The sequence below is a fragment of the Monomorium pharaonis genome, chromosome 4 (genome assembly GCF_013373865.1).
Source record: "Monomorium pharaonis isolate MP-MQ-018 chromosome 4, ASM1337386v2, whole genome shotgun sequence".
Classification (NCBI taxonomy): Eukaryota; Metazoa; Arthropoda; class Insecta; order Hymenoptera; family Formicidae; genus Monomorium; species Monomorium pharaonis.
Genome location: NC_050470.1, coordinates 31,768,932 through 31,796,469, shown reverse-complemented (window position 1 = coordinate 31,796,469; position 27,538 = coordinate 31,768,932). Strand labels below are relative to the sequence as shown.

The window sequence follows — 27,538 nt, the reverse complement described above, 5'->3', positions numbered from 1 at the left end:
TAAAATGTTTTTTGAATTTATTTATTAGATAATACAAAGCGACAGAAGTAACACTCTTTATTTGCAAAACGACGCGTTATTGTCAATTGACTGTTCCTTACAAAGGGAAACAAAAAAATACCACCCTTGAGCGAGACCGCTCTTTGAAAGAAGTAGAAACGCGCTCGTGCGTTCTTTCTCGTACACTTTTTTCAGACTGCGCAAAATGCACACGCGTTCTCGCACGTCTCTAGTTGAAAAACGCACTCTACAATCATTTATCCGGTCGCGTTTTACGGGCAGCACCATATATAAGTATAATAAATAAGAACGTTCAAGGAGCACCATTGTGCCTGATTGTTTTTTGAACGGCCTCGTCGAAAACGACGAGATGTATCGGCGGGGTGCCCGCCACGGGGCGTACACACGCGTGCCTGCCTTCTATCTCCCCTCACTTCTCCTGTCCCTCCATTTTTTTTATTTCCGCAAAAGTCTCTTAAATACTCTTTTATGGCAGGCGGAGAAAGAAACTCTGCGGGAATTCCTCGGAAGCCAATCGGGAGTTGGATACTCGGTCACACAGTGATATGGTGCCTGCGTGCTCACCATCCGTGCACGAGTGGCCGAGCACTTACCGGATAGGCCTTCTCCTAGTAGGTCGCCAGTAAGACGGCACTTTGACTACAGCATTCCGCTACGGCTTTCCGACCGATCGAGCAGCCGCGTTTCATCAGTATTATATCGTCGAGTTGTATTCTCGCACATATCGATCCTCTAGATCCTCCCGGTGAGAATTCACCTCAAGAGCGACTCTGCTCCGTTCTATCCATTCCAGAGATACAATCACCGATTCCTCAAGCCCCTTCTACTTTATTCTTACAATTCTTCCCAAGAATCCTTATTTTCGCTTGTGTTTATTTATCGTTTCAGAATTTAATTTCTCAGCGCACACATATTCTCACACATATTCTCAGTCAAGTTTAAACATGAGTTGTCTCGAAAAAATATATACGTTCGCGGAATATAACAATAATATTATCATAAGACGGCGATAAAGAATGGGATGGTGAAAGAAAGAATCTGTATAATCTATCGAGGGGGTTTGATGCCATTTTTTTGCCTCTGCTGAGCGACGCGCGAGCACGATATGGGTGGGCAATGCTGTCACGTTGCACCATCCCAGGGTACATTACTGAACGTTGAAGATGTAACGGCTGTGTGTGTGTGTGTGTGTGTGTGTTTAGGTAGGTGGGTGTAGGTATACGCATGGCCTTACGGTACTCGTATCACTGGTACGCGGATATTACGGTGCGCTGCGCCGTTTCTGCGGCTGTTATTATCACCGGCGAAATCTTAAATGCGTCTGCCAGATATTGCCTCTTCGGTCGAGCCGATAAAAATTTCCATGCAAATTATCACCAGTTACGCCCACTACTTGCCAGCTGCTCCTTATTCGCAAGATCTACTGTCTGCACATCGCGCTGCTTAAGAATTCGCGCGCACGAAACACGTACGCCGTTTTAATTGAGACAAAGATGAATTAGATTAGGATGTACTAGATTTAAAACATCTCAGAAGAATCTCATTTTAACTACAGCAGAAGCAAGTTTTAAAGTCTACTCGTTATTTCTTTTAATATTTTAATATTTTGCGCTTTTAAAGAGAAAAGAGAATCGTCGCAAGCATACGAATTGATGAAATACGTGATAACAAAAATAATAAAAAAAAAAGATGTGATGAATAGAAATGTAACGTAGATCAGCTACAGCGTTAGTATAATAGATATAGTATAAATAATGATAGTTAATTTTACTTGCAAATAGAATATTGAGGCTAAGATTAAGTAAAATGACAATAGGGCTAATGCTACATATATCGTGAGGTCGGACACTGTTGACAAATTAACGGAGGTTTTTATAAACTACTAGATTATTGATGTTGAACGACGAAATTTCGAACCGACATAAACTAATAATAGATTGTCATTATTCGACCGTTATATACATATATACTCTATTATGTGGAGGTTATATCTTGTACATGGCCAGCAACGGCCAATCAGCCGAATCGCCCATTGTTTCCAACAAACACGCGAATGGGGTGTACCCCTAATCCTTGCCGACAATCCAAAATCCATGATCGAAATATATCTCTTCTGTCAAACGCATGCGTACCTAGATCTGGCTACCCTTTCGTCCGACAAGGATTTTTACGGCTTTCGATCCTGTCAGAATGAAGGACGTGTCGCATGCGGACTTGCCATCAGAATCTTTATTGCGCTCGTAACCGCATTTCGAGTCGCGGTATAAATCAATCGTAATCGCGCTCATGCGTAATCATATTTAAATCGTCGATTCCAAGGAAAGACACAAATTATTTGAATAATTTTTTACTTTTACATCTGTGTATCAATACCGATTTGCTCATGTTTTGAAATTAATTTCAAAATCAATCCGCATAGCAAACTTTATTCAAAAGTCATCCAAAAAATATCCTTAGGTTTATATGGGAATACGCCAATGTAGCGATAAATGTAGAAATACATTTATTAATAATTTGGTTAAAATTGCATAAAACTGATTTATTACAAAAGAGTAATGTTTTTTTTTAAATATATATTTAACCGATAATATGCGCATTAAAGTTAAGTATTTTACTTAAAAAATTCTAGATTTGCTTCTCTCTTATTCTAATTTGTGATGATTTTTTTTTTTAAGAAAAAAAAAATTTTTACAGTAAAAATTGTGTGAATCTCTAGATATTGTACGTTAATTTTTCTATTCTCTCAAGATTATCTTTTAACGATAAGTAAAGGCGCATTGGATTTAAAGAACCACTTAAATTTAAGTTGAGCCAATAGAGCCGTTTAATTTGAAACAAATGGATTCTGTTTCAAGGGGTAAAAGTTTAGCAAGATTTTGGATTTGTATCAATTTCGAAATAAACAATTTGCTTTGACGTATTACAAAAACTTATAGCTTGAGAATGAGAGTTAATGTTAAATTTCCAACTCTTGTGTAAACTCTTCGTAACGATCGGCTCGTTCACGCTCATGCAAGATTCGATTAATGAAATCGCTTGAAAATCGAAAACAATCTATTGGCCGTTGAGAATGTTATTAATCGCGGTTAGGGATGAACGTCGCCTCGTCCTCACGGTGCGGCGTTTCACGGTTGAATTTTCGCCCTTCAACCCCTTCGACAGTCACAGGGTCACGTGCTGACGTCGAAGAACGCCCCTGTGGCCGGTAACGTGGGATTAGCCTGGCCAATAATTCCGCGGGGTCGAATTTGTTTGATATACTATATCCATTGTGCGATCCATAGAAAGAGGCTTCCCACTCTCTATTGTGGCCGCTGGAAGCTCAAATGGAACGGGGGACCACCAGGATCGAGAGAAGGAGATGGTGCGGCGGGAAGAAGGGAAAAGGACGATGCGCGAGGCCGGCAGAAGGGTAGTTTCACCAGACTCACAAGTGGCAGCTTTTAATCTCTTCCAGGAATAAACTCGGCTCGGTCCACTGAATTGTGCCCGTCTCGTTACCAACAATTTAATTGCTTGTTAATGGACAATTTGAGTGTTTCTCAATAAAATACATCGATGATCGTAGCAAGTGAGATAACTCAAAGTAACTTTTGATCGCATCGCAATTATTTGTTTCTTCTTCCTACTCGCGGTAATGAGGGGGAAATAGAATCGCGTTATTTTTCAATACTTGTAATAGAATTTCTATTTTCATCAGAGATTATATTTAATTACTTTTCGATAAACATTATTGCGATATGTTCTACAATAATACTTTGATAATTGTGGAAGTAATTTACTTTCTAATTATTATAAAACTTGAAATATTTCTCATTCTGTAGATAATTGATAGAGAAGTTGAAAGTAAAACGAACTTTCTGCGAGGTACCTGCGAGAGAGCGTTTTAATGATTGTATCGAGAAATGTGTATTTTTAGAAGTAAGAAAATTTCTCGAAGCGAGGGATGTACTCAACGCGACGGCACTAAATAAGGAAATAAACACGCGGTGGGCGGCCGGTGCTAATTGACCGATCAATCTTCATTAGAAAACGGCTTAATTACAGTACAAGCTCTTTCCGTCGTTTTGGAGCTTGCGCACCGCGTCATCTCCACCTCGCCTCTTTCTTCAGTACCGGAAAGTTTAATAATTCCGAAACCTTCGCGAGGTATAAATCACAGAAGGTCCTCCTCGCACCGCCATCCTCTTCTCTCGCCTCTCCTCGCCGTTACGACCATAATTTGAAAAACTTTCGAGGGAACAAAAGTGAGGACTTTTGTTCCAAGTTTTAGTTCTCTCCGTTCCCACCTCTCTCTCTCTCTCTCTCTCTCTCTCTCTCTCTCTCTCTCTCTCTCTCTCTCTCTCTCTCTCTCTCTCCCTTTCTCATCTCTCTTCACCTCACCAAGGGTTCTGTTTGCAGAGCGACGCCCCGACAATGTTTTGTTCGCTTTGTCTCTCTTCCTGTTAGGTATATAATGCCGTAACTGCCTGGACCATCTCTCCTCTCGTGGCCTCCTTCTCGCTATCTTCAACCACCAAAAGGTTGAGATCTCTCCAACCCTCTCCGCCCCTTCTCGCGCCTTATTCTTCTTCGTCATATATTTTTCGGTCCTCCTCGAGTACGATGTAATCGTGTATAAACGCAATTGTAAACTGTAAAACAAGAACATGAAATGTTAAAATTTCCGACCTTTTATCGATGCGACAAACGAAACAGAACGAACGTGGCATAAAAGAAATAAATCGTAACAATAGCTTCCTCCGAATTCTTTCGTCTCATGAATGCGCAATTTGCACGTATTTGGATACGGCATCGAAATACTTGATAAAGCTTGTTTGAATTAACATTTCAAGCTTACATCAGTAATACGCTGTCAGGAGAGAGAGTCGCGAAATTTTATAAATGTTATATTTTAAAATTAACATTGTGTTCTTTACTACTACAAGAATGAGAAAAAAATCGTATTTCCGGGATATGCACACCGTTTTTACTTTACTTGAGTATTATAAATCACCCATCTCCTCTTTTTATCGTATTGTTATAAATATAAAAAATTAAAAGATCAGCTGTCATCTTTTATAAGAAAATCAAATCTCTTTATCTGAGCAATCCAACTACTAGTGGTAGTTTCCGACTTCTCGCTGGCGCCCTCATGTCAGTTTTTCTTTGGCAGGTGTACACACGGTATAAAGAGGATGTTAAACGTCACGTAATTTACGCGAAGCAAGAAGAAAGAAGAAAGGGAGAGGCGCGGTGGAGCTTGATGACACGTACGGGAAGACACGTAAAATAGAGGACGTCGATCTCTCGTTTTAGCCGCGAACCGTAGGAAGACACGTAGAATGGACGTTGTCGATATTCACTTTTCACGAACGACACGTACGTATAAGTTACGGTGATGTGAGGCGGATCCATTAGACTATGCAATTGTCCACGTACCGCGGCATTGTCAGCCGCCATGGAGATTTCTATTCAGAAATCGCGGAAGTCCCCGGGATGCATTGACGAGAGATGGAGGATGATCGAGGACCGCTCTTGTTGCGAGAAGGAAAGAGATACGATGGAGAGAGAGGAATACGTGTGATGGAAGGACAGCGAGGAAAAGCGAGGAGGAGAAGGAAGAGGAGGAAGAGGAGGAGGAGGAGAGAGAGAGAGAGAGAGAGAGAGAGAGAGAGAGAGAAGGGAAAAAGCGTGAACGAAGGAAGGGAGGAAAACAGCATTCGGTAGGAAACAGTACTCCATTTATTATATTAGAATGATTCGTCAGACGTGTCACACATACCCAAAACCTTTATACCTACAAAACGAGAGATTTTTGTACAGTTCAAGCAATACATTCTATTATAATGATTTTTGAAATTGCGAGAAAAAGAACAGAATAAAGATACAATGATGTAAACGGAATATTTTCGAGCTTTTTGTTTCGATATTTTTCTACTCAAGATATCGTTTTCAGCTCTTTATAACCAAAAACAATATTGAGTGAAAAATCGATACGCAAAATTTAAAGACGTTTCGATTTCTTTATAATGGTTTTCTTATTTCTGCGGTAGCCAACGTACTTTAATAATATTTTAATTATTTGCATTGCTCTTTAATTAATTTATTATTGTATGTTTTAATGTATATATTTTTATTTTTTCAAAGTATATTTACCCCGAGTATCCTACACAAAAGAATTAAAAATACTTCACATCTACCAAGATACTCAGATTATCTCAATCTTGTATATGTTTTTTTGAATAATTTTATATTTTATTTAGCACCTTTTATTTTCTCGTACTTATATATTAGAATTATTTTTTTTATTTGGAATTTTGTATTCGAAATTTTATATTTTAAAATACAATTATATTTCCTTTATTTTTAACTTTCTGAAATTCTAACAATGAATCTATTAGAATTTCAATCATTATTACTCTTGAATCATGGTTATTAAAATAAGCTTAGTATTCATTTTTTTAAATACAAATTATGTTATATTTTGATTCCTTGACCCTCAATACGCACACATTAAAGAACTCCCGATTTACGTATACTCACGTTCTCCTAACTCGTTGTCTCTTTATATCGCGTATGTCTCTGGTTTAAATAAATCAATTTTAATCTATTTTTTAAATCAGTAGTTTAAAGTCTGAAGAACAAGGAAATATTCCAGTTGACAAAGTTGTACAAGAGATATTTTGCAAAAATTAAAATTAGACTGGTTGAAATGCCGCAACTTTGAAACTCCGAGTTACGCTAACGCAGTGCGTATTGAGGATTTATTATGTCTTTTAATAAAATAAGTCATAAATTAATGGGATCTCACACAGATCTAGTGTCAGTGGAAACGATAATGATTTGAGTTGTGCGACTTGGAGATTTTCTCTTAAACCTAAAGATCAAAATTGAACCAAATTCAGACCAAAAGACAATACTAGTCACACAATACCTAAAAGTATATGGTATAATAAATTGTCTTTTCTTTATTCTTTCCACAAGTACATAAATCACAATTTTATCTATAGCATGATCGCGAGAAGACTAAAAAAAGCGTTGTTATCTTAATAATCTTCTTGTTTGTCCGATAAACATTACGCAACAGTGAAAAACGTTTGTCTCTTCAGCAGTTTCGATTCCGAATGAAACTATGCACCTCGCGGGAGTTGTCCCGAGAGAAAGAGAGAAATAAAGGGGACCCGGCGAGAAAGGAAGAAAAATCTCAGATTTCTTCGAGGCAGTCGTTGTTCCGCGGCTGCGACTACCGTTGTCTTTCAGGCTCTCGAGTTTCCACTCGTCGTTCTCACCACGCCCATCAATTTATCTTGCGCTACAAACTTGGCGATCGATTATATTCCGATTACGGTGTAACGAGATATCGCGTGGTTTCCGAATGCGGTGGTACACACGACGACGCTGACCCCTCTCCCCCATTGTCGAGCACGAGTACCGCGCGGTTCTCTCTCTTCCTCTCTCTCTCTCTCTCTCTCTCTCTCTCTCTCTCTCTCTCTCTCTCTCTCTCTCTCTCTCTCTTTCTCTTTCTGTGTGTGCGTATGTGTGTAAAATTTGTACGTGTGTGTCCAAACACACCGCAAGAACTGGCCGCGGTCGCGTAATAATTATCCGGAAGGCATTCATTCTGAATTACACAATGTGTCGCGTCTACCTTTGTAATCTGCGCTGATTGACAGAGAAAGGATACGGAGAAACGGACATAAAAGGCACAAAAGATGATCGGCATCATGTTAGTCTTATACGTTCAAAGAACGCAATCTCGCGATGGGTAACCATGGGTTAATACGCCGTTTCCATCCAAGTAATACCTCGCGCAACATCACGATAGTTATAAACGTTGCGTACCTCTCTTCTTCCTTATGTACTTCCGGTGTTGACTGTCATCTTTGACGGTTCAAATTTTGCGGTTATTCGGTAAAACTATAACTCGTTTGTACGTAATAGACGTACAGGATGCTTGTGGCAACGAACTACCGGATTAATTCTTTAACGGAATTTTTTAAATATCATTTACAAAATTCAAAATTTAATATAAACGTTATTACGTGTTTTTTTTTACATTTTACTTTCTTCTTAATAGAATTCAAAACTAAGTGCAGCATATTAACTCTACAAGAAATAGATTAAGATAATATGATCCCCTCGGCGGATCACCGCAACCATCGCAATATGCAGGAATGAATTCTTTCGGGCAGAGCTAAACCTCGAAGAAACGGGATCGAATTAAGCGCGCGTACAACATTTTTCTTCGAGATTGCCCCAAGTGTGGCTTTGCGTGATCCGTAGGATCGTTTTCTTGTAGGATCGGCAGATAGATAACGATCGGATTCGATGGATGAAAGAGTTTGCGATCGCAAAGAAGAGAAAGGTTCGTAAAGAAAAATCTTTTATACACGATCTTTGATACAAGTGTTATTTAGCTATACCTGTGCTTCATCTACGAATTCTGAACTAGTTGTCCTCGCGTTATTGTTTGAAAGACGGTGGAATGACGATCCTACACTAAAGAGTAATTACATTCTTTCTTCTCAGGGCCAGTCGTGTCGGTCTTCTAATGCTATTATGATTAAAACAATCGTTCGATCTTTGTAGATTGCTGCGAATCGGATGCATCGATTTTTTCTTTAAGTATTTATCAATATCAAATATTAATATAAATCAAAGAAACTAACATTAGTATAACAAGTTTTACTTCAAAAATGATAAGAAAATTAAAATTTTCTTTCTAAATTTTTAAGAAAATGTGAAAAATGTAAACAAATTAAATTGGTAAAAAAGATTCTCAACAATAATTGCTTTTCAAAAAAATTAATTAAAAAACACATAAATAATAAGATTGAAGAACTTAAAAAGTACATTTGATGTTGTGAAATGTGTCGTCTTGACTTTTTGGGGAGAAGTCAGCAGGAATATCAGGTGTTGTTTCAATAAAGTAGGCTTACAGGCCGTTTTTATTGTGTCAAAAAAACTAGATAGGCTAATAAAAAAACATAAAGATAAGCTATGTCAAGAAAAAAAACACAGAACTTGTTTACAAGGGCGATTGTAAAAATTGTTGAGGTTTTATATATTGGCCAAACCAAACACTATTCAGATATGTACACGTATTAAGGAGCACATGAATAATATTAAAAAAACACGAGAAGGATTACACAGTTGTTAGCAAACATTGGATCAATATAAATCAATGAATTTAATTGGAAAAAACTAATATGCATTTTACATTCTGAAAAGCACACAAGAAAGAGGGAAATAACTGAAAAATTCTTTATAAAAAAGAGTAAGAATGTTAATTTATGAAGATACGAAAAATTTAAATCCGATATATAAAATTATTAATAAATTTATTTAACATGTTTGTTTTCATCAGTGTATCTCTTTCATATTAAGAGGTTTGATTTTAACTGTTGAAATATGTAAGTACGGTGGCGTTGATAATTCAATTATATGTTTTTACAATGTATTAAAGAATTTGTTATATTTCAGTTGAATATTATCATATTGGTACGGATACATATCCAGTTTTTTCGGTGAATTCTTATGTTTAACTATATTTATAATTTATGGAAAAGACTTAAAAAGCGGAGGTTGAAACGTAGTGGAATGTATTTAATTGATTCACTAAAATTGCCGGTCAGGCTAATTTTGAAAATTGTTGGATTATTTTCGTTAAGAAATAAAATTATTTTAAGTCATAATAATTTTCACAAAAAATTGTGTTTTAATAGAATTTTAATGAGAAAATGTGATTAGGAAGAAAAGTAAAACATTAAGATATTGCTAAAAGAGTACAGTATCTAACTACAATAACTTTTGCTAAAGAAATTTAACTTTAGTAATAGTATTCCGTAAGAGAAATTTAATTTGACAATTAATTTTGTAATTTGTTAAGAATATTCATTTTTATAAAGTTAATAGGTCGGATAAGTCTAAAACAATTTACTTCAAACAATCATTTGCTCCGATCTACATTCATTTCTTTTCGGACAAGAGGTATGTTTTGTACTTGTCAAGTTTTATCGATCGAGGACGCGGAAAGATCAATCGTAGATAAATATAGGAGGGAATATATTTCACACGAACCCCCCAGTAGCGTTGATATCGCTTCTCCGTTTCAGGCTGCATCAGTCAACCAATTAAACTCGTAGCTAAAAAATTCTTTGACAATGATGTACCGTAATGTGTAATCGTCTCTCTCTCTCTCTCTCTCTCTCTCTCTCTCTCTCTCTCGGCTCGGCTCGGCGCACATTATATTAATATGCCATGTGTGCATGCCGATTGTTGAATAACAAAGAACTAGTGAAAGGAAAGGGGTTTTCGTTAGCCCTAGGTTTTTAATGTGTGCCCAGGTGGGTTTAGAATCGCATCGCGCTTCACTAAATTATTTCATATCTTGTCGTGCACTTATTCGATCTCAATCTCAATATATTGAATAATCGACGCATTCATGGCGCATTTATCTGAGAGATCATCGTATCTTTCATCGTTGTCAATCTCATGTAGTCTCTTTCTCTTTCTAATTAACGAAAACATCAGCTTTTCCAAAACAATATCAAGAATGTTAATATACACGGAGAGAATTTTCTTTTAAAATTTACCCTGAAAATTGTGGTAATTGTGAGACAACGTAAACCTTGAAGAATTTTACCATACTTTCAACAAAATTTACTAAAATTTAGTAAAATTTTAATAAAATTGGGCAAAGTTTTAATAAATTTTGTTAGTAGAAGTATAGTAAAATTTATAAAATTTTGCCAAATTTTATTAAAATTTTAGTAAATTTTGTCAAAAGTATAGTAAAATTCTTCAAGGTTTACGTTGTCCCACAATTATTACGATTTTCAGGATAATTTTTAAGAGAAAATTCTTTCCGTGTACGGTACGAAACTTTAAAAATGAGATCGCAGAATAGACAGTTAAATAGACAGATTTTATTATTATGAATAAAAGTTTGTACAAAATTGAGAATCTGTCACATTTCCTTTTTCTTTTGATGAGTCCATCAACATGGATGTAACGTGCAACGCGTTTCAAGACTTCCAAGATGAGCTCGTGAAACAGATAATTGAACGATCGCCATTATTATTTACGGAGGAGGAGAGAACAACCTCCGTGGTCTCCCATAATCCGAGTGCGATCTTTATCGTCAAATTCTGTAGCGGGGGTCGCATCGGTACCTCGATTGCGCAATCAAGATGGCATCGAGAAAGGCATCTCTCGCCTTCAACTCAAACTACCAACAAGTATTTCAATATCCGCTCCAATATATTCCCATCGACCCTATAAACGTGTGTGCAGTTATATTGAATTCTCTCTCTCTCACACACACACACACACACACACGCGCGCGCGCGCGCGCGATTTTTCTCGCTATCTTTCTTCTCTTTTTTGGTTTCTCTTTCGTCTCTCTACATCCTTCCATCACTGTGTCCCTCTTGCTCATCTCCATCATCCCCACGTCATTCTCGTTTCTCTGATGCACACTTGTTTCTAAATGCGAGCGAATGTGAACGAATATTTTCACAGCACAAATACAAACACGAATGCTTGCATAAAGATGTGCATTTATCTCAGCCAAAACCGCACATTTGTTTATGCGTTTTGTAATCCCTTGTAAAAGGTTTTGCGGCGCCTTGCGCCGGAATTCTTAAAGTGCGCGTCAGACATTTACAGTGTTCGAATGATGCCATTAACGAGGTGGTAAATTCAGCGGCACGCAATGCTCATACCTGCAGACTTTTTTTCCCTTTCAAGTAGTAATACACGCGTGCGATGCTGTAGGACTGGAATATCTTGGATTCATCAGTAGATTCCACTATATAACTACTACAAAGCGGAATTTTCTTTTGACTGATATTATAGGTGGCAATAACTTTATTCATTGAAACTTGCAGAAATGTATATTATTCAAAATTTATTTTGCTTGTGTCTGTGTATGTAAATAAACAGTTTATGTAAATGAAAAATTTCTGTAAACAAAATCCAGAGACTTGCAAAGGATTTGTTAAGTTATATAGCGAGTATCTCTTATTTTTACGATAAAATAATGTATTATAGATTTAAAACGGGTGATGAGTGAGAAGATGAGCGAGGCAAGAAAGAGAGGAAGAAAACGGAAGGAAAGAAAAGAGGAAGGAAGGAAGGAAGGAAGGAAGGAAGGAAGGAAGGAAGGAAGGGAAGGAGGGAGAGAGGGAGGGAGGGATGAATAAAGGGTGAGGTATGGGAAAGATAGAATTCTTCGGAAGCGAGGACGACGAGTGATACCGCCGAACGGGAAATGCAATTCGTGGCGGTAGCGTTGGTAGCGGTGGCGAGTCTCAGCCTCAGGTCGACAGATAGATAGAGTCAAGATTCAATTAGCTCTAGCTGTCAGCTGCATGATACTCGTCGATTCAATACACCTTGTCGCGCTTGTGTGTGCCTTGGCTTACTGCTACGTGTAAACGCGTATATATGAGATTACGTAGGTACACGCGTGTGTGTTACATACGTGTGCCGCGCCCTCGTTTATGCGTCTCTGCGTCACGCACGCGGAAAACCGCGTAAACCCGGCGCGGCGGTTCTCCACAACGGAACCAAGAACTCGCTGTTGTGTGTAAATCGCGACATTATTTCCTTTCTTAACGGAAGGGTAAAATTTCATCCTACAATTTCTTGCAACCGCGTAAACTTATAAATCCATAATAAAATTTCTGTATAAGATGACAAAATAAGAATATAAGGTAAGATATTCAAAACATTAACAAACAAATGTTCATTAAAAAAAAATCTAAAAATGTTTAACACGTAACTTTATGATATACATTATGTCTTTTGTTAAATAATATACAAATTTAAATATATTTTGAGATCTAAAGTTAAATATATATTTTACGTCGTTTGCTTTGTATCTTCTCGACGTCACTTTTAAGACTTGTGACGTTATAAAAGTATTAGATTGCATCTTTCGTAATTCACAAGATGTGAATTACGTGAAAGATAATACAGCCTTAATTGATTCATCCAAGAATGATCACCTGGAATGTTTTTACACTCCAGCAGCGAGAAAATCAAAGTTCAGAAGGATAGTAGTTTTTATTATTGATTATTAAGAAGCCTCTTTTGATTTCTCCTTATGCTTTAAAAGAATTGAATCTAAATTTATTTACTGAAAAATGATTTCAAGGAAATTACATAGAATAAGTAATCGTTTACGCAAAAAACGGTAACTAGGCCAGATTATTCTCGGGTTAACAAGATACGCACATAAACTTTTTCGAGACGTAACACGCGCTATTTATTTCTCCCTCGCTTCTGCTCCGTCTATCCTTGATTGAATTAATTGAAGTGATTCGACCGGATTCCGATCCGACTCAAACGTCGCGTTTCGAATTCATGAAAGAACGCGGAGCCGAGGATGAAAGGCGGTGAAAGGGGGGCGGCTAGTGTGCGTGTAGATGATGTAGGTATCACTTGTCCGGGGGCCAGAGCGATACCAGCCATTTTCAATTTATTTCAAGTACCTTTTCGTGGCGGAGAAAAGAAGGGTGCTGCTGCTGCTGCTGCTGCCGCTGCTGCCGCCGCCACCGCCGCCACTGCCGCGTCTGCTCCAGCGCGCAGAGAGATACGTCTATACCCTTGCCATCCTCTTTCTCCATCTTACACCACTACAACCGATTTCGCGGAAGCGACACGGCAATATTATGGTTTATATACATCGATTTCTTACATATCTCGTATCCCTGCGACGTTCGATTGATTCGCTCGCTCGCGATCGTTAAATCGAATTAAACCAAAATCTCTTTTTGTTCTTTTAACAAACATTTCGATCAATGTAAAAATTCAAAATATTATAACGTTCTACTTACACTCAAGATGCTTGAAAAATGTACTTACTCTATCGCAAATATAGCATACAAGTCCGAATTTAATTTGGAATCAATACGATTAATAAAAAAGTTCAATTTTCGTTACTTGTGCATACTTACTCGACAAACGCTTTAATCTTTTACTCGTCGAGTTTCACGAATATGCGTATTTTTCTCCATTACCGTAGTTAAAACCGCGGCAGATAAATAAAACGGAAAATATCGAATCCCGTCGTGGGTGGGCGCCGCGAGAACGGTTCGAGAGGAGGAGAAGGAGGAGAAGGGCAATGACGGGTGGAAATGCGCGAGAGTTGTAAAAAATAACGCAGTTAATTAGCAGCGAGACCACTTTAGCAGGTTCGCGTACACTGTTAACAAGTGCGGTAAATAACTCGCGCAGTTGCGAAAAAACACCCTCGAATCTGAGGTAACTGAAACGCCCTCTCCCCTCTCCGTCGGAAATCAGGTTCTTTTCGCATCTGTTTATATTCTTTCTCTCCCCCTCCCCTCCCTCCCTCCCTTTCTCTCTCTCAACATTTGCTCACTTCAGAATTTTACGTAATAAATTGCATAATCGGATTGTCCATTGTTAACGAATTATTAAATTTGTGCTTTTACATAGATATAAGTGTAATTATAAATACATGTAACTAATTTTTCTAAATATTTAATGAATAAAACATAGAGATAGTGATAGAGAATTACGTATAACCAAAAGTTATTATTTGTCATTTTTTAACAATTAATCTGTGAAATACAAAATTCGTGACATTTCAAAACAAATGTGTTGAAAAACTTGTTCCTTCATCTCACACGGTCAAAATGTATGTGTCACAATTATATGTTTGCATGCAACATGCGTGCACATTCTGGAGGAAGTCAGCAAATTTTTTCTTTTAAGAGTGAAAGAAAGAAAAAGATAAAGAGAGAAAAAAAGCGAGGAAGATTCTGAATCTCACGAGCTGTCACACGCACAATCGCGAAAGATAGAGAGACGATTCTCTCTCTCCGTGATGTAACCCCTTCTGTGGTTTCCCCTCCTTTTTTTTCTGGACAATGGTCTGAGCTGAGGAGAAATTGAATTTGTAACATCAGTAAACTACGCGACTCTACCACTCCCGTACCGCAATCAAAACCGAGTGAAGAACAAGAAGGAAATAAAGACGTGAAAGAGAAAGGGCGAAGAGCAGAATAAGAGGTAGCGAGAGAAGTTTCTAACATCAGAAGGACGAAAAGTCTAAGCGGACCTGAGATGAAGATAGAGAGAGAGAGAGAGAGAGAGAGAGAGAGAGAGACGGATCGTGTTTCACGCCTGGCGGATTCTGAACCGTTTGAAACCCAGGTGGAAATAATACAACTTTGTGTTCCTTGTTAGGGATCAAAGGAAATCTACCCCCAATCTCGATGTTGAGACTCTTGGCTGGTCTCTCGTTGATTCTCCATTCGCCTCTCTTTCGCTTTCTATCCTTTCGACCAACATGAAACTTAGGCAAACGTTTGTTCATTACATGTTTGACAACTGTCAATAAATAATATGTAAAGCAAAATTAAAAGTTTTCTTTATCCTTTTTTCCTTAGAAGCATCTACAGAATTTTCTTTTACAAATTACCCTGAAAATCGTGGTAATTGTGAGACAACGTAAACCTTGAAGAATTTTACCATACTTTTAACAAAATTTACTAAAATTTACTAAAATTTAGTAAAATTTTAATAAAATTGGACAAAGTTTTAGTAAATTTTGTTAGAAGTATAGCAAAATTTTATCAAATTTTGTCAAAAGTATAGTAAAATTTTTCCAAGTTTACGTTATCCCACAATTACCACGATTTTCAGGATAATTTTTAAGAGAAAATTCTTTCCATGTACATACATATGTGCATAAATTTTACACACACACACACACACACACACAATTTGAAATTATAGTAAATGACTAATAAATTTATCCTACTAGCACGCAGCGCGCGCTTTGCGAGCGTATGTATTAACTAAACTGTCAAAATTAAACTCTCGCATTATGAAATGAGTCAAGCGAGAGAACTAATCAGTATCGCGGAAAAGCGGCAACAATAGGGATCTGAAAAAGGAGATGTAAAATCGGATGGAATTTATTGTTGCCTCTTTTCTGCGATGCCGATTTGTTCTCGATCTCATTGCGCTTACTTCGTGTTCCAAGAATAGCTGTCATTGCAATTGAATTTTGACAGCTGTTAAATTTTTATAAATATTATCTATACAATTATCGTTGTAATTTATTTTTAAAAAGTAAAAAGTAAATCCCGATAGGAAGATTTTGCAAACATTGCACAATAATGGCATTAAAGATTGTGCTAAGATGATTCGCCATAACGCAACAGTTTTATTAAAATATAATTCTTAAATAATATTTGTTGAAGATTAAACAAATATTGAAACATAAATATTTTGCAATTATTTCAGCATTTAAAATTATCACATTATAATCTTCAATATTTTCACAATATAATGCAGCAATAATAATATGCAATATTTACAGCATTTAATCTTCAATATTTCATTCAAAATTAATATCAAAAGGTATTGCAATGAATTTAACACACACAAAAATATCGCTTATTTACTAGACATTTAATCCTATCCTATCCTATCCTATCCTATCCTATCCTATCCTATCCTATCCTATCTAAAAAAAGGCATGTAAAGTCGATTGCTCGCATTTCTCGAAGTTTATTGTTGTCGCTTTTCCGCGATGCCGATTGGTTCTCTCGCTGCACATATTTCGTGTTGCAAGAGTAGCTGTCATTGCAATTTTGACAGCTGTCAAATTTGTATAAATATTATCTATACATTTATTGTTGTAATTTATTTTTAAAAAGTAAAAAATAAAAAGTTAAGTAGCGCGCGCGAAGCGAGGAGGGAGCGAGGAGTGAGCGAGGAGGGAGTGAAGAGAGAGCGAAGAGTGAGCGAGAAGTGAGCGAGGAGGGAGCGAGGAGGGAGCGAGGAAGCGAGTGAGTGAGCGAGGAGAGAACGAGGAGTGAGCGAGTGAGTGAGCAAGGAGTGAGCAAGGAGTGAGCGAGGAGGGAGCGAGGAGGGAGCGAGGAGTGAGCGAGGAGGGAGCGAGGAGAGAGCAAGGAGTGAGCGAGGAGGGAGCGAGGAGAAAGCGAGTGAGTGAGCGAGGAGTGAGCGAGGAGTGAGCGAGGAGTGAGCGAGGAGGGAGCGAGGAGGGAGCAAGGAGTGAGCGAGTGAGTGAGCGAGGAGTGAGCGAGGAGGGAGCGAGGAGTGAGCGAGGAGGGAGCGAGGAGTGAGCGAGGAGGGAGCGAGGAGGGAGCGAGGAGGGAGCGAGGAGGGAGCGAGGAGGGAGCGAGGAGGGAGCGAGGAGGGAGCGAGGAGTAAGCAAGTGAGTGAGCGAGGAGGGAGCGAGGAGGGAGCGAGGAGTGAGCGAGGAGGGAGCGAGGAGGGAGCGAGGAGGGAGCAAGGAGTGAGCGAGGAGGGAGCGAGGAGAAAGCGAGTGAGTGAGCGAGGAGTGAGCGAGGAGTGAGCGAGGAGTGAGCGAGGAGGGAGCAAGGAGTGAGCGAGTGAGTGAGCGAGGAGTGAGCAAGGAGGGAGCGAGGAGTGAGCGAGGAGGGAGCGAGGAGGGAGCGAGGAGTGAGCGAGGAAAGAGCGAGGAAGGAGCGAGGAAGGAGCGAGGAGTGAGCGAGGAGGGAGCGAGGAGGGAGCGAGGAGTGAGCGAGGAGTAAGCGAGGAGGGAGCGAGGAGGGAGCGAGGAGTGAGCGAGGAGTAAGCGAGTGAGTGAGCGAGGAGGGAGCGAGGAGGGAGCGAGGAGGGAGCGAGGAGGGAGCGAGGAGGGAGCGAGGAGTGAGCGAGGAGTAAGCGAGTGAGTGAGCGAGGAGTGAGCGAGGAGTGAGCGAGGAATGAGCGAGGAGTGAGCGAGGAGTGAGCGAGGAGGGAGCGAGGAGTGAGCGAGTGAGTGAGCGAGAAGTGAGCAAGGATGGAGCGAGGATGGAGCGAGGAGGGAGCGAGGAGGGAGCGAGGAGTGAGCGAGAAGGGAGCGAGGAGGGAGCGAGGAGTGAGCGAGGAGTGAGGGAGGAGTGAGCGAGGAGTAAGCGAGTGAGTGAGGAGTGAGCGAGGAGTGAGCGAGGAGTGAGTGAAAAAGGGTAGGAGGGAGGGAGCAAACGAGCGAGCGTAACTAGATAAATATGTAGCTAGGTAGCTAGGTAGCTAGGTAGCAGTAAGTATGCAAGTAGGTATGTATGTTGGTCTGTATGTATGTAGGTAGGTATGTAGGTATGTATGTATGTATGTATGTATAATTAAACTTTGCATTTTTTTATTCAAAATTGCAGAAGACGTTTGATTAATGTAAACAAAAGATAGAGAAAATCAAATTGCAATTATTATTATTTTTAAAGTGAAAAGTCAAATAGCGCGCGCGCAGCGCGCGCCTGTAATGTTCTAGTGAAGATTAAAAAAGAGACACTTTGTCTGACAGATTAGAGTTGGAGAGTTAAGTATCTCATTGATAGTAATAGCGGTCAGAAATTCTTAAATCATTCTTACATTATAATGCACAAATATTGAAACATGCAATATTACGCATTCCATGTTTCAATATTTCTGCGTCATAATTTAAGAATAATTGGGGAATAATTTGAGTCTTTTGTGCACAATTATATTTCTAAATGTTTTAAACATGTTACGAAAAATTTACTGAAATATTTTTCTCAATTATTGCACAATTTATTTCTAAATTTAATTTAGCAAATGTGCTGTTAAGATGATTCGCCATATCGCTATTGTTATGCCAACATAACATTTCAAAATTTAATTGCGCAAACATTTATTAATGTTTTATAGAAGATTAATGTTTCTACATCTATTTTCTCAACTATGCCCTCATAATGACGGATTATAAATCTTTTACAATTCTTTTGTCATACAATTTTATAAATCTTTTCCTATTGGGGAAGTAGCGCGCACAAAGCGCAAAACGCGCGTCTGTAGTGTCTGTAGTGTCAGTTTACGTACTTTACGTATCTGACAGAGCATGTATTTTATTTAAAAAAGAGAAGGAAAGAAAAGAGATTAGAGAAACAGAGAGAGAGAAAGGGAGGGAGAAGAGAATGAATTGAAAAACTAAAATATCAGTAAAATTATTTGTTGTGTAAGGAAAGGAATTTAAAGATTGTTATAGAAGATTAGGAAATAGTAAGTACATAACATTGATTTGACATTTCACGTACTTTTCAGGAAAGAGATAGATAAATAGACATATGGATAGAAAGAGAAATAAGGAACAACATTGAAATATAACATAATTAGAAGAAACGATTTTTGTAAATAGAAGAAAGAGTAAGAGAGTGCAAAAGAGAAAGAGTAAGAGATAGATAGAGTGTTAGAAAGAAGTAATAAGGTAATAGTTAATTTTTTAATAACATTATTCAATATTATCTGTATATGTATGCTTATATATGGAGTTTAAAATAAATTAACATTTCGCGTACTTCTCAGGAAAGAGATTGATAAATATATATATAAATAGAGAGAGAGAGAGAGAGAGAGATACAAATTTGGAACAACATGAAAATATGTATATAATTTATAATTCAATTATATTTAATATAATTAAAAATTTTATTTTAAAATAATTTATAAAATATTTCGTATAACGATAATATCTTAAAAATTTTTTAATCTTTCAGAAAGAAAGAAAGAAGTAGGAAAAAAAGAGATAGGTAGATAGATTGATTTAGAGATAAAAAAAGAGAGAGATTACGGTATTCAAGAAATTTAAAGGAGAAACAGCGACTTTTGCTGTAAGAAGAAACGGACAAAGTGAGATAGAGTTTAAGAAAAAAGAAATAAGGAGAAATATCAGGTAATATTAAAATAAGAAATAATATTGCACATTCATGTCTGTATATTTAGTCTGTATACTACATTTCTAACAGATTTTTGCCTCACTCAAAACCACAGAGATCGGTCTCCTAGTTCTAGTTTACATAGTTGCATCTATCAAAATGTTGTCATTAATTTTCTGCAACCCTGATTGATAGTCTTACTGCAATAACTTTGGAATGCTGTCATCACTGAGTTAGCAAAAGTTAATTTGTATAGATCATGGTTATCTATGTAATTATTGCAATTTATATTTTCAAAAAGTAAAAAGATAAATAGCGCGTGCGTAGCGCGCGCCTGTAATGTTCTAAGTATTTAAAAAAAGAAACGGGAAACAAAATTGTAATACTTTTATATTAATAAAGTCAAACGAGCAATATTTTATATAATATTACTTTCATTTATTTATACAGCCATTTATTTTATAATATCACAAAGTAACATTTTTTAATTTTTTGTTATCTTTATTCTGTATAACATCAAGTTCATGTGATTTTATATAAAAGAAAAGGCTGGATAAATATATTTTAATATAAAATACATATACCAAACATAAAACATTGTCATAATGTGTTTCAGTTTAATATCACATTTATGACAAATAAAAATCATCAAATGTCACATTGTACTTAATAATTTTTGCTTAACCACCATTTCTTGACAGAAATTTTGTAAATAGTACATTATTACATATGTAAATTATAAGCTATGTAATTTTTTCTTCTCTTTATAGAGCACCTTTTGTCGAACTGTAAAAAAATTGCAATATTAATCTAAACATCAAATAACATTTCAATATATATTTCCTATTTATTAAAAGATTATAAGTACATATACATTATTTATAATTAAATAAAGTATATGTAAAATGTTATTTATCTTTTTTTAATTATAATTAATGTACATAACTTTTTTCTATGTGTATAATTACTCACCATAAGGATCAAAAAATATAAATTCTAATTTGTCAGCTAATCTGTCTCTAATACGCACCAACCGATGACCACTTACAACACTTTCTGCAAGAATTAAGACGTGCCTGTAATGAAAAATTAATAGTTAATATTGATAATATTCCCAACAGTCAAATGTCAATAGACAGATTATGCACAGAGTTTGTTGTCAAGACCTGATGCCAGATAGACAACAGGATTTCAAACAGACTTTATAGTAACTGACAATGTCAGTAAACTGCTGTCAGAAATATAACAGAACTTGTTGACATTCTATGCAGCAGACTGGCAGCAAAAATCAGTCAAAACCTCCTGATAGACAACTCGATATCAGATTAACAGCAGAAAGCAAGCAGAACCTGTATAATAATCTAACAACGGATTGGCAGAAAAAAATACTGTTATGCAACAAAGTCTGCTCAGTTTCTACTGCCAGTCTGCTGGTGTAAAATGTCAATAGGTTTCGTTTACAGAATGTTAACAAAATAGAGCTTCAAAGGAATTCAATCTACTAACATTTTCTAATATTTTACTGTCAGTTTTGCTAACATTTTGCTGACTAGGATTATAATCTTATTTTTTCATTGTCATTCTATATTTAATAACTTTTAAAATTAACTTTTTCATGAAGCATAATAGCAGAATGTTTTGTATTATTTCCATTGAAATTTGATTTTTCGTGACTAAATTATATTTGTCATCACTTCTATCTTATATATATATATATATATATATATATATATATATATATATATATATATATATATAGTGTGTGTGTGTGTGTGTGTGTGTGTGTGTGTGTGTGTGTGTGTGTGTGTGTGTGTGTGTGTGTGTGTGCGTGTGTGTAGTATACCATCGATATTATGTCTATGGTATACACATTTTAACCTTTAAGTTTTTATTCAGTTTTATTCATTTACTTACTTGCTTTTTGCCTTTTTTAACAGCACGTTTGTTAAAAACATGATATTGCAGAAAATTTCCTTAAAAAAACTACATATAATACAATATGAATAAATGTTCACAAACAATAAATATAACGTGCGACGTGTAGATGATTCACTCACATAACTCTTTTTTTTTTGGAGGTTTAATGTGCCAGATCTATAATAGATATATGGCACGTATATCTCTTATCTCTGCTCACATAACTCAAAACAGAAGAGGTTAGGAATCGTTCACACACAAATGACCTACACCTCACACACATGCGTGCGCGCGATTTGATAATGATCATGGTTGGATTCGGAGAGCACGCTTTTGGCATTGTGAGCGTGTTCTATCTTTCTTCGACATTCACTGAGCAACAAGGATAGAATGATACTTTTAGCGCTAATAGCGTCTCCCTGAACCCAGTTAATGTGTCCAGTGTCGTGTTTTGCAGTGATCTTATGTCTATCGACACATATTAAACTATATAAAAATATAAATTTTAATATATTTAAATTTTTATATGACAAATGTGTTTGAATAAAAGTACAATATATTTGGCATACATATAGATAATGTGTATAGTTGTATTTTTTAATTAACATGTCAAAGATAATGTATTATACACCTTGTCAGTGGTTTTGTTTAAGAAATTTAAAAAATTTCTTAAATATGATTCAAATTCAATTTCTGCGATAACAGTCTATATTAATATTTTTTTGAAAACAGTTTTATACTGCAATATTATTCACATTAATAATAATAATAATATCATTACGTAAATAATTTTAAAACATTATGATAAAGTAAAAATAATTATAATTTGTATAATAAAATAGGAAACAATGTTGCATACATTCCCATTTGTTACATTTTATTTCGTACCTCATAGTTTCATATTTATTAAAAATGTGAAGCGAGAAAAACAAATGGTGATGTGTCATAAATTATATATCATAATCATAATCATAAATTATATATAATAAGATGTATTATATGTCTCTCCTTTTATCACGACATAGATGTAAAATATACAAAATCAAACGTTTCCGATTTGAACAGCATAATGGTTTACCAAAATGTACAAATTAAGATGTTGGTTTGACTTTATCATTGGCTAAAATTTCTAATTGTTTGATCAGTTTAGCAAGTTCAACGTTTTTATCTATTTTCAAATAATCCACCTTTCGTACGTTGTGTATATTGGCCCATGTAGGTAAGAGCTTGCACAATTGTCGAATATGCTCCTCCATTTCTTGCAATGTTAGTTTCGTTCTGAAAGAATTATCTAATTTTTGTATCACTGCCTCCATTGATAAAACGCTCTTTTTTTCTGCTACGAAAATGTTACGAAGAAGCTTCGCTAATTCGGGAAGTCTGGAATATAATGCAGCCTCTTTATCTGCGTTTGGTGTTCTCGTCATTGCTTCTAAGGCTTTGGCCGTTTGTTTAGCACGAACCTGTAATTATTACAATTTAGAAATAAGTCATAAATATGCTTTTAAAAGAATATTAAAATAATAAATTAGCCAGTTACCTAAAGTAATCTTAACCTTTAGAGGACGGGAAATTTTCAGTGCAAATCAACCTCTTTTAAAACGTGTAATTTATATTTAAATCGAATGTATAACTTAGGACAAATCTCCGATCAAGTAAGTGGTCCCTAAAGGGACCAGTCCCGTCCGCAAGGGAAAGATCAATGTAAAAAAATTGATGCAATGATTTTTGGGTGTTTTTCAACGTAATTTTTTGCGCTGAATACGAAAAAAATAGTTTAAAAAATCCTAGATGCGTCCTTTACCTCGAAAAAGGTCATTTTAAGGTCAAATATTTGTTTCCCTATTTTGGCCTGAGACATATCCACGCTTCGCAATTTCCCCCTCTCTTACTACGCGGGCCGGATCTCTTTTTTTCACTATTTTTCCCGTATTCAGCACATCGAATTACCCTTAAAAAACATAAAAATTTTGTTTCTCAGGGTGGTCCCTTTTGGGACCAGTCCCGTCCTCTAAAGGTTAAAGTAATCCTATAATTATTCTTACCTTCTCAAGTAAAGCCTTGGGAATGCCTTTAAATAGAGTACTGAGATAATCAGTTTGTATGGATGGCGTATTTGGTGGAGTATCCACAATAGCAATGTTAACCTTGGGAATATTATCCTCTGTTGTTTGAGTTGTAGAATCTTGTGTAGAAGATGGAGATTTAGATTTGGAAGTTAGATTTGCTTCTGCGAGCCTTTGTAGTGCTTTCTCCATACGTGTACCACAATTAAACAGAGATTTAGCTTTGTCTGTAAAAAAATGTTAAAGAACGAATACTGAATGGATATCCACATATATAAATATCTAACAGTTGTTTTGCCAAGTACATTAATAAAAAAAAAGCCTACATATTCTACAAATAACTTGATCCCTTTGAAGTAATACTTTAAATCCATTTTCTACAATTAATTTAGAATCATTAATTAAAAATTGGGTTGAGTAGCGCATAATGCAGGATACATGTAACTGCTCAAGTATTACGCGCAGCGGTAAGCAATACACCTTTATACCGATTGCGTTACGTGCTGATTAATCAAGAAAGTTTTGCAACAGCTGAGTAAAAATTGAGTTTCACAACTACATAAATCACTGTTGTTTAGTCCGTGCAATTTTTTGACCCACTTAAAGCTGTCATTCGGATTAAGACCATTATTATATCATTGAGTATTATATACGTATATAATATAAAAAATGTTTTAGATTTTTTATATTTTACACCATAGACGCGCGCTTTGCGCGCGCTATTTAACTTTTTACTTTTTACTTTTTAAAAACAAATTACAACAATTGTATAAATAATATCCATACAAATTTGACAGCTGTCAAAATTCAATCGCAATGACAGCTACTCTTGCAACACGAAGTAAGCACAACGAGAGAACCAATCGGCATCACAAAAAAGAGGCAACAATAAACTTGATACATTCGATATATGTCAATGTAACATGCACTTAAAAAAAAGGAGGAGAATTCGATCTTATGACACTTGGCTTTTCTAGTATTGCATACATAATTACTATTACAGTGAGTTTCTTTTGTAATAAATAAAAAACTTTCCACACAAAATTTTTATTACTACCATAACGAATGTCATAACTCTTACCAAGAACATCTTTAGCAGTTGGTTTCTCAACATAAGGTGGTTGGGGTAATTCAGCTTGTTCAATTTTCTTGCAAGACTCGACATCAAACTCAGGATGCCAGCGTACTATTTTTTCTCTCGGTATATTCATTAATCCTGGAGTATCAAGACTTAACAAAAATTTCTCATGTTCATCCTTAACCCTTTCTGTAACAGAATAATATAAATTTAAAGATATGTAGGTAATTATATTTAATATTATGTGAAATCATTAATAGGCACCTAATAAAGCATTAAAAAATTTCTTCCTTCTTTCTAGCAGTACTGTAGGGTTCATACTATTCTCAGATGCAGTTTTCAATATGTTATCTGCATCAGATTTATTTCTGTTATTAATTTCTTCAACTATAGGTGTTAAAACTAATTCGTATTTTTCTTGCTTGGACACTGAACCAAAATTTCGATGCTTTTCTTGATGATAGATATATGCATCTGGATAAATAGTTTTGATTTGAGCCAGATGCTCCTGAGTAAAATTACGACGTAGCAATTCTTGAACTGCAGGTTTCAGTTTGCTGAATGTTATTAGTTCTTTTCTATTAAACAGCATTGCTGAAACCTAAAAAAAATAAACATTTGACATTGTACTGCATAAACATAAATTTAAACCACATTAACCCCTTGGATACCAATGACAAGAATTCTCGTCATTTTAGACTTTATTTTGCTCAGAACACTGGAAAAATACAGCTTTTTGTTATGAAATATTTTGTTATACTAGAATCCCTAATATACTTTGCTTCAATTATAAAATCACTTAGAGATTCTAATATAATAAAATATTTCATGAAGAGAAAATACATTTATCCTGAGCAAGGTTCAAAATGACAAGATTTTTTGTCATTGGTATCCAAGGGGTTCATTACACAAGATATATAAGAATAAAAAAGTTTAACACAAGGATAATACCGTATCTACACATCTGAATATTTCAGCTAAGAATCTGTAGTGATATGGTAATACCAATCCAGGTATCTCACTTTCAGCCAAAGATAGATATTTCTGATATGCCTTAACAGGAGTGGACTTTCCTGGACTTGGCGTTATCTGTTTAGGTTCAAACAAAATTCGCCTCTGAGGACTAGCTGTCTTGGAAAGATCTCTGTCCTTGGTTGGAGTCAGTAATCCCTTAGTCGGAGATTTGTACATCTTTTGTGGGCTTTGTATGCACGTGAAGAAAGATACAACGTTAAGATATATATAATTTTATAATTAAATAATTATAAGATGCTCACCTCACAGGAATTTCAAGTTCGACTGTGTCAAACTTTTGCATCTGAGGTTTCTTAGTCTCAGTCTGTTTTTGCAATTGCTCCAACATCTGCTCGTGATTGTTGATTCGTCGCATTATAGCTTTCAGCTCTGCCAATCTGGAAGACTTGTTTATTCGGTTTTTGATGTCAGTCAAACTTAATTCTTTATTATTTGCAAGTTTTTCCATCGTTGAAAGCTTTTTTGACGATGGTGGAGTAAGAGAGCCAAATATGTTGACAGATTGTTGCTCCTTCTCAGTTTCTTTTGTGACGTTATCCATCGAAATAAGAACAGAAGGTTTTTTAGGTGTCTGTTGCGGCTTCTTCTTTGGACTAAGTGTACCTTTCTTCTCAAAAGGAACTTTCTTGGCTTCTGGATCGCTACCTAGTTTTAAAAGACTATCTCTGATGTCTGCCTGGCCTCCATCAGTAGAAGGCAATGTGCGACAGCGAGTGGCTCGCATTTTAGGCCTATTCACTTTCGAAGAATCGAACTGGATATTGCGGACTGCTTTGTTGGCCCGTACACCGTCTTTAGAATTCGTGGTAGCATTCCGCATTACGATTTTCGGACTGTTTCCCGTACTTGCTCCGTCTGACGCGGCTTGCTCCAAGTTGCTCTTAATGGTACTTGTTTGCGCTTGATTATCTCGCTCTAGTAACAAAATCTTAGTTTTGTCACGTAACTCATCATACGCTTGCCGTTTGCGTGTATTAAAGTATGCCGTTACTGATGGCTGAGCCATACTCTTTTTTAGGTATTCCGATCGTGCAGAAACGAACAGGTTATTAAAGCCAAAAGCCCGCCTTTTTATCTCGTTGCTCGTTGGCGCGAAACGACCAGAAACGACGCCGCACACAAACGCCACTGTTGCCTCGCTAGGCGCGCTAGGTCGTTAGCGGTCATTAGTCAGCTGATGGAGATTTTAAAAACTAATAAGGCCGGTATTCATAGGCCGGTATTAATAAGGCCGGTATTCATAGTCGGGTCTTAAGATCATCTTAAGTACTGTCTTAAGATGGTTTCCGCGCGGGAAGAATCGACAGAGACATGAATATATTCTCATATATTCTGTCTCTTTTTGTGTTGGACATCCCCACCACTCCGTTTTCTAGAAGGAAAGAAGGGCACATACAAGCGGTACGACAGGTACGAGCCTACCTACTTGGTGCCTATTTGGGCCTTGGGTTGTTACAATTAGTACAAAAAATTTTTACATACGAAAGTAATACCGTGCATTCATTGATTGGCATACATCTTTTAGGCTACATTCCAAAACGTCCTTTCCGAAAAAAATTTTACTCGAAATATATAGTACACGTAACCTTTCCTATATTATATCGAGTAAAATTTTCCTCGGAAAGGACGTTTTGGAATGTAGCCTTAGATTCTAAATTATGTACCATTTAATGAATGCATACAGTGTTATCTTTGTAAGCAATTGTTTTTTGTACGAGTTCGAGAATCAGGCCTCAGATTGTATAGTTACAAACCTG

The 27,538-nt window shown here is 36.4% G+C and overlaps 2 protein-coding genes and 1 long non-coding RNA gene across 3 annotated transcripts in view; all 3 read right to left on the bottom strand.

Moving 5' to 3' along the window:
- LOC118645236 overlaps window positions 1-15,365 on the bottom strand; it is a 20,236-nt gene extending 4,871 nt beyond the window's left edge. The window contains exons 1-2 of the long non-coding RNA XR_004963010.1: window positions 13,503-15,365; window positions 4,405-4,655 (exon numbers count right to left, since the gene is read on the bottom strand). This is a non-coding gene — a long non-coding RNA (uncharacterized LOC118645236). The remainder of the gene's footprint in view (window positions 1-4,404; window positions 4,656-13,502) is intronic.
- Window positions 15,366-19,726: 4,361 nt separating this feature from the next.
- Window positions 19,727-21,901, bottom strand: LOC105833108 (39S ribosomal protein L33, mitochondrial). The gene is made up of 4 exons (XM_012674560.3): window positions 21,743-21,901; window positions 21,600-21,668; window positions 20,658-20,761; window positions 19,727-20,471 (listed from the first exon to the last, which is right to left on the bottom strand). Exons 2-4 carry the CDS (start codon window positions 21,638-21,640, stop codon window positions 20,422-20,424), a joined length of 195 nt encoding a protein of 64 aa, XP_012530014.1. The 5' UTR covers window positions 21,641-21,668; window positions 21,743-21,901; the 3' UTR covers window positions 19,727-20,421.
- A 214-nt stretch (window positions 21,902-22,115) lies between these two features.
- Window positions 22,116-26,974, bottom strand: LOC105839131 (DNA replication factor Cdt1). The gene is made up of 6 exons (XM_036285683.1): window positions 26,024-26,974; window positions 25,698-25,947; window positions 25,011-25,347; window positions 24,750-24,935; window positions 23,648-23,895; window positions 22,116-23,065 (listed from the first exon to the last, which is right to left on the bottom strand). The coding sequence occupies exons 1-6, from the start codon at window positions 26,785-26,787 to the stop codon at window positions 22,694-22,696; spliced, it is 2,157 nt and encodes a 718-aa protein (XP_036141576.1). The 5' UTR covers window positions 26,788-26,974; the 3' UTR covers window positions 22,116-22,693.
- Window positions 26,975-27,538: the final 564 nt, after the last annotated feature.